This window comes from Channa argus, chromosome 14, assembly GCF_033026475.1.
Source record: "Channa argus isolate prfri chromosome 14, Channa argus male v1.0, whole genome shotgun sequence".
NCBI classification, from domain to species: Eukaryota; Metazoa; Chordata; class Actinopteri; order Anabantiformes; family Channidae; genus Channa; species Channa argus.
In genome coordinates, this window is record NC_090210.1 from 18,765,678 (window position 1) to 18,779,644 (window position 13,967).

A 13,967-nucleotide genomic window follows, 5' to 3' on the forward strand; every position below is an offset into this window, starting at 1 on the left:
GCAAAAAGATATACAAAACCATGTGCCATATCATAATATCACATGATCCCCAAAAAATATTGCAAGCTGTGTCAATAACCAACAAACATAAAATTTGTTTTACCTCAAACACAAACATGGCTAAAATGCTAAACCAACAACAGTAACAATTTAGAAAAGTTTGTCAACAAATTCTAAAAAAAGAAAGACAAATGACTACAACTATACTGTCATGCTCATCAATATTGTCCAATAAGAAAAAAATTGTGTTTACAGTATTTTCTTTATCTTCCATTTCCATTAAAGAAGAGGGGAAGGCAGTCAGTATACTAGTCTGATGCAGGTTAATCAGCAGAGCTGGCACCAGACAATAGGTGAGTTTATTTTTCAACATGGGGGGTGGGTGGAAGCGGAGGGGAGGGGGAATCCCCCCCTTTAAATGTTTCACATACAGGGGGTGAGAACCTACTTGGGAGCTAAACTACAGTTTTTAACTAGTCCTATTCTTACCTCTGATTGCATTTCATTGCTTTATCCAACTTAAGCATTCATTTGCCTCTCTCATCATTTATGTACATTACATATGTAATACTGAATCATTCTTATAGTTTCTCTGTGGACTCATGTTGTACTAAGAAAACTAACCTCCAAACCACAATGCATGTCCCCGGCTTCCACCCCCCAGGATTAGAGGAAAAGTGTTATTTACAATAGAGGCCTCACCTGCTTTGCTGCCCCAAAGCAAAAGGTCCCTATAAACCTGCAGCGTGCACTTTGAAGTTCCTTTGCCTTCCAATTCTGACAATGGGCCTTCATTAGGACCCCCCTTCCACCCACCTTTAAACCCTCCTTTTAAGTTGTGGTCATCTGGGCATTTCAGGTTAGCTCACTGTTGTTTGAAGATTTTCCTATCAACGACAGTGTATGGTTAGGCAAATAGAATATGAGAGTCAGTCCCAATGACACAAGCACTGCTACGGAGTCACACAGTGTCTTTGATAGGAAAATCTTCAAACAACAGTAGGGTGGATTGCCTGCATTTCCCTTTTTCTGGAATTAATCTAATTAAAGTTATCAGGTCTTTAGTAAAGCAAACAGGATACAAATGGTGAGGAAATAACATCTGAGAGCTTGTGGCAACGAACGAAACTTTTTAATTTTTTTTTTTTTTTAAACTGCTACTGAATATGTCTTTTGGTCACAGCCACCCACTGGCAGGTTTCACAAATGACTTCACTTCAGTTTACATACACACCCACCAACAAATTCAGTAATGGTTTATCTGGCCCTGACTTTTAGTAAACAAAGATTTTAAATTTTCCACATTATTCAGAGCAAATATTAATGCAATTACCTCTATAAAGCATTTGCACCACACCTCAACAGTGCTGTCTAAGAGAGGTTGCCCAAGTCCTGCTTAAACCTTCTGCAAAAAAGTGGACTTTATGCATTCTGTACTTCCTTGTGGAGAGCAGTAAATGAAAATGGTCTACTTTGAGCTGAGGATGCATGAATGCACAGCAAGAACCGACTTTTTAAGAAGCCAGGTCAAAACATTACAAAAACTGTATAAAAACAATTCAATGACAAATTCATTTTGTAATTCTATATAAATGTGTTTTTAAAATGATGAGGGTTAAAAATGTAGATTTGTTTGTAAATATGTCTTAACATTTAACTCCTCATATGCTCCATATGTTTGTAAGCACGTCCCGTGTGGTTACTTAGATCATTGTTAATCCAGATTTTAAAAATTACAATAGAATCACATCCAACATTAAAAAGGCTGAAGAAAAGTTGTCACACAAGAGCAGATTTTGTGACAGCTCATGCTGATCAGCATCACTGTTGCCCTTTGATATGTGTGGGAGGATCTGCGGACAGCACAGCCTGAGACAGCAAAGAGAAAGCTGGTAAAAACCTGTGGAAAGTGGTTTTATCAGAACAATGGCACCCAATACCCATTGGAAATGTGCTGGTAATTGAGTGTATCTGTGTGTTAGGGGGTGGTGGTGGGGGTGGGGTGAGGGAGGGAGGGAGGGGGGGGGGGGTACCATTGTCATTACAGAGATAACAGCACAGAGACAGTGAGCTGGGCTACATTGTCTAAATGAAGACCCCCTACCAATGCCAACACAGCTCAAGCCTTGTCTTTCTTTACAGCGGTGGGACGAATCTGCATCCCAGCCAATCTTCATGCTCAGTCTTCCTCATTAACTTTCAGTTTAAGACCTATAACACGCTATTAAAATGTTTCAGACTTTACATACTTCTATACCCCAGACTACCTAATTGTATACAGTAGCTGAAAAAAAGAGAAAAGATGGAATATGCTAAATTGACTAACAGTGACATTTTTTAAAATAGAAAAACTCAAGATATTGATATAAGTTGAATATAATTTGAGTCAATGAAAATCAATAAAAACTCCCATTAAGACACAAGTGCCACTGAAAGAGAACAGTTCATGTTGCGGGTGCAGCCGAGTTGGTAAGGCAATCGTCCACAGGGTCAGTGGTTTGATCCCCGGTCCCGGCTTTATGTCAAAGTGTCTCTGGGCAAGACACTGAACCCCTAAAAACCCATTCCCATCCCCAGCTGTGCAGTGCCAGTCAAGCCCAGTACAAATTGGGGAGGGTAGCATCAGGAAGGGCATCCGGAGTAAAAACTCTGCTAAATCAACATCCGGACAATGATCCGCTGTGGCAACCCTGAACTCACGGGATAAACCGAAAGGACAAGAAACAAAAACAAAAAACAAAACTGTAGTTAGTCCATCGATTTGTCTGAAACTTTGTTAATTTGATCTAGAATAAATTGCAACTAAAGGCTTCCAAATTTACCTTATATCAGTAAGGGTTTTTAGTGCTGTCCCATGATCTAAAACCAATACTATCTCCATAGTAATTGTTTTACTCAAAGACTTTTTGTAAACAAAATTTTGTTACCAACTGAGTCTTCAACACTGTTTCACCACACAGCACATATTACACATTACACATGCACATAACATTATGTTTTACTTTTCAAATCAATAAATTCATACACCAATTGAAATCTATCACCATTCAGTCGTGGATTTCAAATGTTGCTGAAAAAGTTGTCATTTTGAAATAATTTAGTTTGCTTTTTGCACTAGTGACTAGTTTCTACAGCAACATTGCAAATCCCTTTTTCAGAACCATCCACTTGTATGCAGTCAGTCTGCATGCCAGCAATTTGTATGCCAAGTAGGTCACAAACTGAAAATGCAAGTTTAATTGGTTCCCTTTTTTTTGGCGCAATGCAGTAGCTCAAATATTTCCCTATTAATCTAATATTGCCGATTAAATTATTGAACGCGTGCGTGGGGGGGGATCCCATTGTGCCTAGCAAAGCTCATTGTGTACCAATCTATCCTAAACCTTCAGGTGGACTTGGGGGGAGCAGAGGCTGTAACCTCTAACACTGATAACAGCAGGCAAGCAACTGGCCTGTTTGGACACGTGATCTGCTCAACATGAAGCAAGCCTCAGCAACTCTTGTGACAGTGCTGATTGGGAAATAGCCGCAGGCTTCACTGCGAGGCAAAGGAAGTAATTTTTCTTTGAAACCATCCCACCTCCTCCCCCTCCTCTTCTAAAGAAGCAGGTAGGGTGACAAATTAACTCTGTTTGCAGCAGATGAGTGTTAGTCTTATGTAGATGTGCAGCCATCTACCTCATTCTTACAGTGTTCTCTGTGTGGGCTCTGCCAAATGCTTTAAATGAAATGGCCACTTTTTCTTCTTTCCATAAATACAAGCTTCACTCAAATTAGCAATAGGTCTCTTCAATTAAACGTCACAAGTGCAGAAAACACGCCCTGTAGCAGACTCCACTTACATTGCTGCGCTGCCTGCAACCTTATCTGCAGCAGGTGGAACTGTTTGGTCAGGATTCCATCTCCAAACACTAATTTCCCCCCTCTGTCCAAACAAATGCCGCATTGCTGGGTTGCCTGTCCAGCTTTCCGATGCCTTGTTTGGAGACAGTGTGGGCCCAGACATTGCACAGACATTAAACAGCAGGCCCTCCATAAACACCTACCTGCTTAGCCTATTAGTGAGCTACACCCTGTGAGGTCTGGGCTTCACAGTCAGGCTAATTGTTTGACACTTCATCATATGTTTAGGGGACTTAACAACAGTTGTACAACAAAGAGGCATCGTTACATCCCAGTCTTCCAGGTATTAGCCACACTACCAATCTATTTTACAGTCTAGTTACATCTTTACAAGATTGAATTATTATAAAGGCTGAAAAAATAAAATAAATAAATAAACTTAAGGAGACAAAAATTGATTGAACGAAATTTAAACTATTCGATTCCATCATTAATCCAAAAAAGAAGGACAATCACATTATAACCATGCACTATAATGCAAAGAAAAATAGCAAAGCCTTATATTTGTGAAGCTATTGTATTTGTTTCTTGGGGAAAAAAATGGAATCAACAGTTTAACAGTATGGAGAACAAAAAAAAAAAAGAGCTAGCTTTGTTTGTGAAGGTCATACAGACCTGTAAATGCCTTTACCTTGGGAAGTTGGAAGTACAAGGTTTACGAATGAATGCTCACGTACCTGAATGAATGATATAACTTACTACAGCATGGGATCATTGGAATGTGTCTGACACATTGTCGTTGAGCAAGAGCAGTGACTCACTCTTGGTAACGCGTGAAATGAGAGAATTTGTTTGGACAAGAATAACTGTCTTTTAATTCAAAAGCTGAACAGAAATAACATTAACCTACACATTTAATGTGTGTGTAGGCTAATGTTATTTATGTTCACACACACTCTCCTATTTTCTCACACTCCGTTTTCTGTACGGCCTGATTCAGAGTGTTAAATTTCTGTCCAATCACTACTATGTGAAGAGCCCCTGCTGGCAGGCGTTCTACTGGCCAATCCACCCCTCACCATGGCCAATGTCTTATACAAGCATCCATGGCCCATAACCATAAATCCCACCACAGGAAGCACATCCCAACCACAAGATTGCACAAAAACATCCTTCAGCGTCACATAGGAGAGATTTGTTGGGCACTAACTTTCCCAACAAATCTCTCCTTTCTTTTTCCTAAAAGCAGCAAGCTATTAAACCACTAGGTGCTAGAATTTGTCTTTTCTCTCGATTTAGAGCACCACCCACAAGTGGCCACTTGTGTGGTACTTGTAGAAGAAAGGCAGATATTTGTGGTAGCTATTACATGTACATTTATATATAAAAACATATAAATAAAAATACATTGCTGAGTAGTTATCATTTTTTGGGAAGTAAACAAAATCTTTAAAGTGGTTAAATTTGAAAACTGGCTTCATTCTGGTAGTGAATAATAAACTGAATATAATGGAAGCATTTAGCTCCCTACTGCAAAGTCTGAATTATGTCCACCCGAGCTCATTTGTGAAGAGCAGAGGTAAGCACGAGATTCTGTGGTATAGAACTAGATTACAAAGCAAAACACTGTCACTTCCGCAGCTTTGTTTTTTGCATCACGTCACGCACCCTGTTGTGCCCGAGCACCACCTCTTGCCCAATTTCTTCACAAGTGAGAAAGCATCTCGCACGGACCATCTCCCGATGTTGGTTACATGTCTGAAAGGGAAACTCCTGAAAATGTCAGAACATGAACCTCTTGACATTCTCTAGAGTTCATGCCTGAAACAGGCTTATGGCAAAATAAATCTTTTTGAAGCAGAACGAATAAACAACTTTGTTCAGATTGTTATCAAGGTAACAAGGCCTTGTAAGACTATAATCAAATACATTCTTAACCTTTTTATAATATACTAGTCTCCAAGAAGAGTCTGCCCCACTGACAACAGTAGCGAACAATGTCCTTTAACTGGAGAATAGCCAGATCTTATCAGTTTCACAATGACACCAATAGTTTAAAAGCCACAGGTTTCATAGTGAAACGAATGCAAGTCAGCTCGACACATTTTTCCTCATTGACAAACATTTGCAGTTTTTTTTTTCTGACAGCACACCACAGTTTATGTGGTTGAACAAGCATAGCTTAAACTGAGTAAATAAGTTTTAAACCTCATGCTAAGCAACTATGCTGTGAGATGTTTGTTTTACACTATGCTCTCCTTTTCACCTGAAGCTAGAAGGATAAAGTATTTCACCCTGACAAGAAAAGGGAAATTGATGGTATTCTTATGTTAATCTATCATCGTAACAAATGCCATTAACGCTTCATGGTTCTTAAGGCCTTTTTGGCCAGCACACTATCCATAACCTCCATCATATTTCTCAATACATTCCTTAAACAGTTTAGGCTTGGTAATGGCGGCAAACAACTTAGCAACCTGCGTGTAGTTGGAAGGTTGTTAGACATTCAGGAATTTCAAATATTATAATAAATAATAATAACAGGGGGCCGGGTGGCTCAGTAGTAGAGTAGCAGTGCCGGTCCCAAGCCCGGAGGAAATGGGAGGATGGTTAAAGGAAGGGAATCAGCATAAAAACTCATGCCGAATCAGCGTGTAGAACACATCTCGCTGTGGTGACCACTGAAGGGACCACAGCCACTGAGCTTTGATGATAATAATAATAATAATAATAATAATAATAGTAATAGTAATAATAATAATTATTTGAGATGCAGTCTGCAATTGTTTTGTTCCTGTGTAGTCAGCAAAATAAAAGCAAAACAAACATGCAACATACAAATATGGTGGCATGTTTCATCTGTTACAAGCACTGGTCTGAAATAGTTAGCAGCGAAATCCCAATATTAGGTCTTCATTATTCCCCTTTTCCTAACCTAAAAATAAGTAGGACAACTCTGAGTAATCATTCACAATTTTTAACCACAAACTGCACCTACATTTATTTTAAGAGAGTTTTCATAGTCAATCTGCCTCAAATGTACCATTACTCTATTGGCGGCACTATATCTACAAGTGAACATTTGTTCTAAAGGAATGCGGAGTATGCATGAGAGCGGGGGGATGGGAGGGGGACAGCTCGGCTGTGTGTAGAGGACTCCTTTTTTATCCTGATTATAACCATTAACCAAGCTCTCCTCTGTTAGGAAATACAGACTCAAGACGAAATCTTTAGGATAAAAGAAGATAAAAGGAGTAAAGAGCAGACATCTGATGAAACTAGAAAACACACCAAACTTCTTCTTTGACACAACAAGCTATATTTTTAGAAAATAAGACTGATTCATGCCACGATGCATATTAACAAAAATTACACTCACTATTTGGGTCAACTTGATTATTAGGGTTAATACATTGGAGTAGGATGTAGGGCTGCAAGAGTAAAGTAATTCATTAACAATGTGTGCTGATGAACATGCAAATAGACAAAGATCACCTTGGGACAACAGGGGGATGGGGACAGGGGTCACCAATTCACTTAAACCTCATACAGCCTCACAGTTCTATTTGGGGTGCATTGTTTGACGGCATAACTATTGCTGTACATGTTAATAATTACTTATGTTAACAAGTCAATACCATCTCTGAAACCCAGTTATGAGAGAAAGTAGAACCCTACACCCCCATATGCCCTTGGGAGTTCTGTAGGCTGTAGGTCTGAAGTTGTGTATGAACTTGGAAGGTCCAGTAAAACATCTTTCAAGCTATATCCCAACATTTTCTCTGAATGAGAAGCAATGTGACACAACGGAGAATAGAATTATGCCACATCTCAACAGGGCACAAGCCTTTTGGCAGCAAGACAAAAAAAAGCAAGAAAGCATTGTATAAGTTTTACTTAGTACTCCACCTCTAAATATGAAAAGAATATAAGAGCTGGCATGTGCCCTGCTAAGTTACTTCCCACTCACCCAGCTACTTTGCTCTTGCTGCTTTCCTCATCCACATCGAAACCTGTTAGGCTGTTTCTCTTTTCCACACGTTGCCACTAACGACAACAACACTATAAAGTGTAACTTTGCCTCCGCTGACTCATATTTTATGTTAGCAAACACAGTGGGCACCCTTACTAATCATGTATAGCAAACAAGTGCTTATAAACTAGACTGTACTGAAACATGTACTTTGAGATTTCTAACTTAAATAAACAAGAACCACTCTTCACCTATGTTAAGAGTAATTATATTCAATAAGTTATGCACTATATTCACAGTGCAATTCAAAAATACATTTATAGTTAGCAACTTGGACTATGCAGGAAACTGAAATGGATATAAATTACATATGCATTAAAGTAAATACAGATACAAATTTTAAAATCCTAACAACCAGGGGAATTCATCATGATTTGTACACTTAGTGAGCTTATACAAAAACAGAAAGAGTCTGTTTAAAAATCCAAAGAACAGTAGAAAAACAAGGATTCACTGTTTTGACAGACAGTGTAAAACAGTAAAAATAAATCCAGTAGAATTATGGATGTAGAAATATTGATAAGATCTAGACACTACTACTTTTATCTTTGTTAGGCAAAGTCCTGATGACAAAGACTTTCTTCATAACATATTATAATGTCCTGTATGGGCTGTGTATATTCATACATAGATCATCCTCAAAAGCTCAAAGCCACAGTCCCAAAGTTATCAGTCCCGAAGTTCAGACATCATTTAAGTGCTGGTTCTTTTGCTTGCTTGGTCTGCATCACTGGCAGTCTTCCATCTCATTGTACATTTAAAGCTAGGACTGTTAAGAATATGCATTTAATTTTAGCTGTGACCTCCTTCCACCACTCTTAAATAAAATGACACAATGTTTACTTTAAGTCAGACAGCAAACCGCTTTTAGCAGTAGCAGCATTTCTTACACTTCAATCACAGGTACAAGTAGCTTGATAGAGAAAAACTAAAATAAATCACTAATCCTACTGGCAAATAACTCAATGGCATTATAAGGTCATACACTATGATTTCATTCCCACCTGCTGAATGTGAGCCTTTGTAAACGGGGAGGCAAATAACCCAAATATTTTTGCAATGGGTGAGAGCAATACTCAGCAGGACACAAGCCAAGGCTCACTCCTCCAGCCAGAGGAATGGCTAAACAACTCACTCCCGCTGCCAGACCTGCAGCAGGACCCCTGTGTGTGTGTGTGTGTGTGTAGGTCTTTTAGTTGTACAGTAGGAGCAGTAGTTGTAACAGTGATTATTTTAGACTATAAATTCCAAAGATAGTTATGACTCAATTGATATAAAATATACAAACACTCAAAAACATAAATCCAATGAAGCAATATTTTGCATGACTTACATATGGCTTTATAGCGGTTAAACAAGCTTTTTAATCATTAGTAAATTTTATATCTTTGATCTGGATGGACAGTAATCAAAAAAAAATGTACACAATTTGACTACAATTGAAAGAACAGTAGTTGCACCCACACGATTACAGTACGAGTATGTCCAGGCCACTGTAAAATGTTGTTTAATACCAGGTTTGCATTTGTGTGGGTAGAGTGTTTGTGTATGCCTGCAAACAAGTGTCAAGCCATTAAAACCAAGTGAGAAAAACTAAAAATGAGCAACCGTGTCAGTTCCACTTTTCTACCTGTGTGTGCAGTACATAGTGGCGTGTGGGTGGTTGGAGTTATTAAGAAACTAAGAACACAGCGAGTCCTCAAGCGGCTCAGAGACTGGTGTTATCTCTCTACTGTATAAAATGACATTCCACAGGTGGTTCTGTATGTTATTATAATTATAAGTATGTTACATCAAAACAGCACACAGATCATTCGTGGGTGTTTTAATCCAAAGTACTTTACAGAGCAACTATATTTTGGGGGTTTTGGCCCAGAAGGTATCAGAGATCAATAGTGACAGTGCTGGTGCGATAAACAACTTATGAGCCAAAGTGTTCATTCTAACATTGTTTAAATGCTAAAAGGCGTGTTTACATTATTACATCTTGTAAATATTTCCAGCAAGTGAATTTGATGCCAGAGAATTGTAGCAATCTACAGCACCATTGGTAAACATTAGGTTTTAGTGTCAGTAGCATAGTTCAAAGACCAATGGTTCCTTTCCAGACAAACATAGCCTAGAAAGAAGTAGGTGAGGAAAAAGTGAGAAACAAAAACTTAAAATAGAGTAATTTAAGTTTATAACCCCCAGGTTGTATAGAACATGCAACACGGATTAAGGCAACACATGAGAAAAACGCTTTCTTCAAATATAAAACTGTATTGAGTTCCACTTCCCTGACCCATAAGGTTCTCCTCCAAACCTTTAGACACCAACTCCGCATGAACTCACCTTTATTCTGGAAAGCATCCTTGAGGTTGAGTAGCACGTCAGCAAACCACCGCACATCATTGACTAGTTGCATTACATACTCTGGGTCCACTCCCGGTGCCCCAGCCAAACATGACGTTAGCCCTATGCTGCTCAGAGGATTGCGGTTCTTGGAGCTGCGGCCCATTTCAAAGGTCGTGGTGGATCCGGCGGACACAGATCTTATGTGGGGTTTGGAGAGGTGTTGTGGCAAACCCTGGGAGAGTTTTGTCTCAGCACCACCACCACCACCACCACCGCTACCACCACTACTACTGCTGCTGCTCTTCCGCAGCATCCCGGCAGTCGAGTTGCCACCCTTTGCAGGTGGTGCGACTTGGCCAGCTAGCCCCTGAACTCACCACGCTGCCCTGGTCCCTGAACAGCTGAAGGACATAAAGAGGGTGGTTTAAGAGTCTGGGATTAACGTTAAAGGCCCTATGATCTATAACGTTATTAATAACATAAAGCAGAAAAACTTAACGTTACCTATTGCAGGCTAGAATCAAACAAATCATTAACCACTTCACCATTCTTAGTTACTTTTGTCTCTTATGTGCATTTACACAAAAACATTACGTTTACAGAACACGTGATGTTATTTTTTGGTCCTTAAAGTCATTTCAAAACTTAAAATGTATGTTAACATTTTCACTTTGCTCAAACATTGAGCAACGTCTTGGGGGTTTTTTGCGTTACATTTCAATGAACAAGTAAAACGCCACAACATATAGGCAAGGCAACACGGACACAAATAAAACATGTTAAAAAGATCAACATAAAGCAAAATCTCAAACCCACAGTTTTATCTTTAATACTGTTAATGCCAAAGTTTATGGTGAAAACGGATGCTGCGGTTACAGAACGTCAGTTAGTCTAAGCAGTCGACCCCGGTCATAAACCGCTTTGCTGCCACGGCTTAAAAAAAACAGCTATTTAAACTCACCTGCTCGGCAGTTTACCGACATAATGGTTACGATATGCAAACAAATCTTTGCCCGGTATAATCCAACAGCTGTTCCGTTTGAAAGGGGAAAATGCACAAACTCCGGCACCAGAACGAAATCGTCCGCTTCGAATCACTGTACATCGACAAGTAGCAAATATCGGCAACTCTCAAGTCAATCGTAATTTAGTAGTTTTTTGTCACATGACCAAGCGAGGCGTCTTTTGATTGGCTAGCTCGTCTCAGCGGAAAGGAGCTGTGGTGCTTTCGCGTACGGGAGGACGTTTGGTGATTATGAATGGAACCCAAAACATCCCATTGGTTTTTTTTTTTTGCTTTTTTATTACAGTTGTTTTATTTTAACTTGCAAGATATTGTAACTTAATGTTACTTTACGGGGATAGAGGCTTTTGTGATTCCCAACATTATGTACACACTTTCAGATTGTTTCAGAGAGTAAATTGTGGCTAGAACTGGATTGTTCGGAGCACGCTGAAGTGCTGAAAAACAAAAACAACATTTTTTGTAATGACGTTAGAAGAGGCCTAATTGATCTGGTAAACAGATGTGTGACTAAGAATGCCAACGTAGACATACTGTATCTGTGTGGCAAGTGTGCAACAGCTTGAAGTACGTCAAAGATTTCATTTTTTATAAACAGAACATGTATTAGGTACTTGTGAAGTTTTTGGAGCGAAATGCGTGAAATCAAGCAGCAATTTTAGACCCAATAACAAGGTGATGTAGTCACTGTTAACATAACAAGGTAGGCTACATTATAATTAAACTTTATAGATTGTGGCACAGTGGAGATTTTACTGTAAAATATGACACAAAAATCAACGAAAATGTGTTGACTGTATTGTTCTGGATGTTTCAAACTACCAAACCCATCTTATAGTTTATACATCTTGGACTTTTTAAGGTTGAGTTGCTGTGTAAAGTGTGAATAGGATAAAATGAGGAAGCGTGAGAAAAAAAAAATCCACTTACATAGTTAATCAGTGTTTCTTTATTTTAATATACAAAAAGGATGTATTCTCATCTAGTTTATATTTCTAAACATTTCAACTCACATATAGTTACCATTCATACTGTTTTAGTGAAGCCAACAAATATACACCACACACACGTGCGCGCGCAGACACACACACAGTTCACATAAACAGGGAAGGTCGCACAATTCAGTGGAACATTCAGTCACACTACAAGAAATAAACCATACACTGACTGTAAATGAAAAAAAAGGGGGGATTTTGCATTCACAGGACTCACACGAAAAGGAAGAAACCCTTTACATTTGTCTAGTAAATATATACACAATAGTTGATATTTTTTGAAGATGACACTGACTCCATGTTAGTGTTACTAACGAGGTACTGCATGAGGTAACTGGTTTTTTTGTTCAGAAGAGCTGGGTGTATGACAGCATTTGGAAGCAACAACCGATCACAGCCGATTTGCCTACATGATGTGATCATTGTTTTTCTGGCACAATACGTGACAGCACCTGGGTCACATTCGACTGAAAGCCTTTTTCTTCCATCCTAATGGGACACTAACAGTTGTCATGTCCTCATCAGAACATGATCCAGGTGGGATGATGTGATGTACTTTATTGATCCGCAGAAGAAAACTGCTAAGTCACAGCTGAGTCAAATGACTTGAACTATGATAATGAAAAGACTATTGCTGTATAATAAATATTGCTGGACCCTTGAACCACGCATATGCCACCGCTCACATTACTCCTATTAATGGGGTTGCATTATCAAAATTAATCATATTGTTATATATAGATGATCTCCAAACACTAAAACATTGTTCTGTATTGAATCCCCCCCCCCCCCCCAACCAACCACACACACTCTATCGAAACTGCACAGGAGCAAGCATTGAAGACCACTGTCAAGGGGGAAAAAAAAGTCACAATTTTTCCACAGGCTAATCAAAGCACAACAGATGAGCGTGTGTTGTCCAACGTGACTAAACTATCACTGCACAGGAATGAACATCACATCAGCGGGTTAATATTGAGGTAATACTGTTCAAACTGGCATTTTAAACAAGTGGCCAACAACACTAGCCACCTTCACCAAATCATTAGATTTTTTTTTTTTTAAACGGTTGTTGTTTGATGATATTCACACCAAGCTTTCTAATGCAAGTGCTACCTACACAGCTTCTGACCCCGAGGAACGGATACCTTATCATTGTGTTACTCTTCAATCACAATCAATGCAAAAATCTGAAAATATATTGATATAACCACAGGCCTAGTTGTCAAAATGACTTCTAAATATGTAGAAGTGGAAATGAGAAATCCATTTGTTTCTGTGAAATGAGAAAAGTTAATACCCTGATTTTGTATAATAAAAAGAAACCACAAAACAAAATAAAAACAGATCAGTGTTCGGCAACTGCGTGTACACATCTATTTACAAGAATCTTCCTCTTGTTTTTTTTAGGTTGTTTTTTTTGTTTTTTGTTTTTTACAGCATTAACACCTTGACAACCTGTCAGGCTCCTTTAAAAAAAAAAAGAAAAAAGAAAAAAAAAAAGGTCTGCACACAGTCTGCACAGATAAAAGAGGCCCAACCGGCAATAAAATATCTCAACTACTAAAAACACAATAGAATACATAACACAACTTGATATACATGTAGAAAAGGCCTGAGGTAACTTGTCAGAATATCTGAGGTCAGTCTGGAGGAGTAAGCAGCTGATGGCCTACCCAGCCAAAGAAAAAAAGAAAAATTAAAAATAAAAACAGAATATTAGCCTCACATAGTA

General features: G+C 38.8%; 1 protein-coding gene across 1 annotated transcript in view; it reads right to left on the reverse strand.

Moving 5' to 3' along the window:
- Positions 1 to 11,338, reverse strand: part of LOC137098461 (rho GTPase-activating protein 29-like) — a 28,605-nt gene extending 17,267 nt beyond the window's left edge. The window contains exons 1-2 of the mRNA XM_067474708.1: positions 11,175 to 11,338; positions 10,211 to 10,614 (exon numbers count right to left, since the gene is read on the reverse strand). Of these exons, the coding sequence (XP_067330809.1) occupies positions 10,211 to 10,526 (316 nt within the window). The 5' untranslated portion in view covers positions 10,527 to 10,614; positions 11,175 to 11,338. The remainder of the gene's footprint in view (positions 1 to 10,210; positions 10,615 to 11,174) is intronic.
- Between the last annotated feature and the right edge of the window lie 2,629 nt (positions 11,339 to 13,967).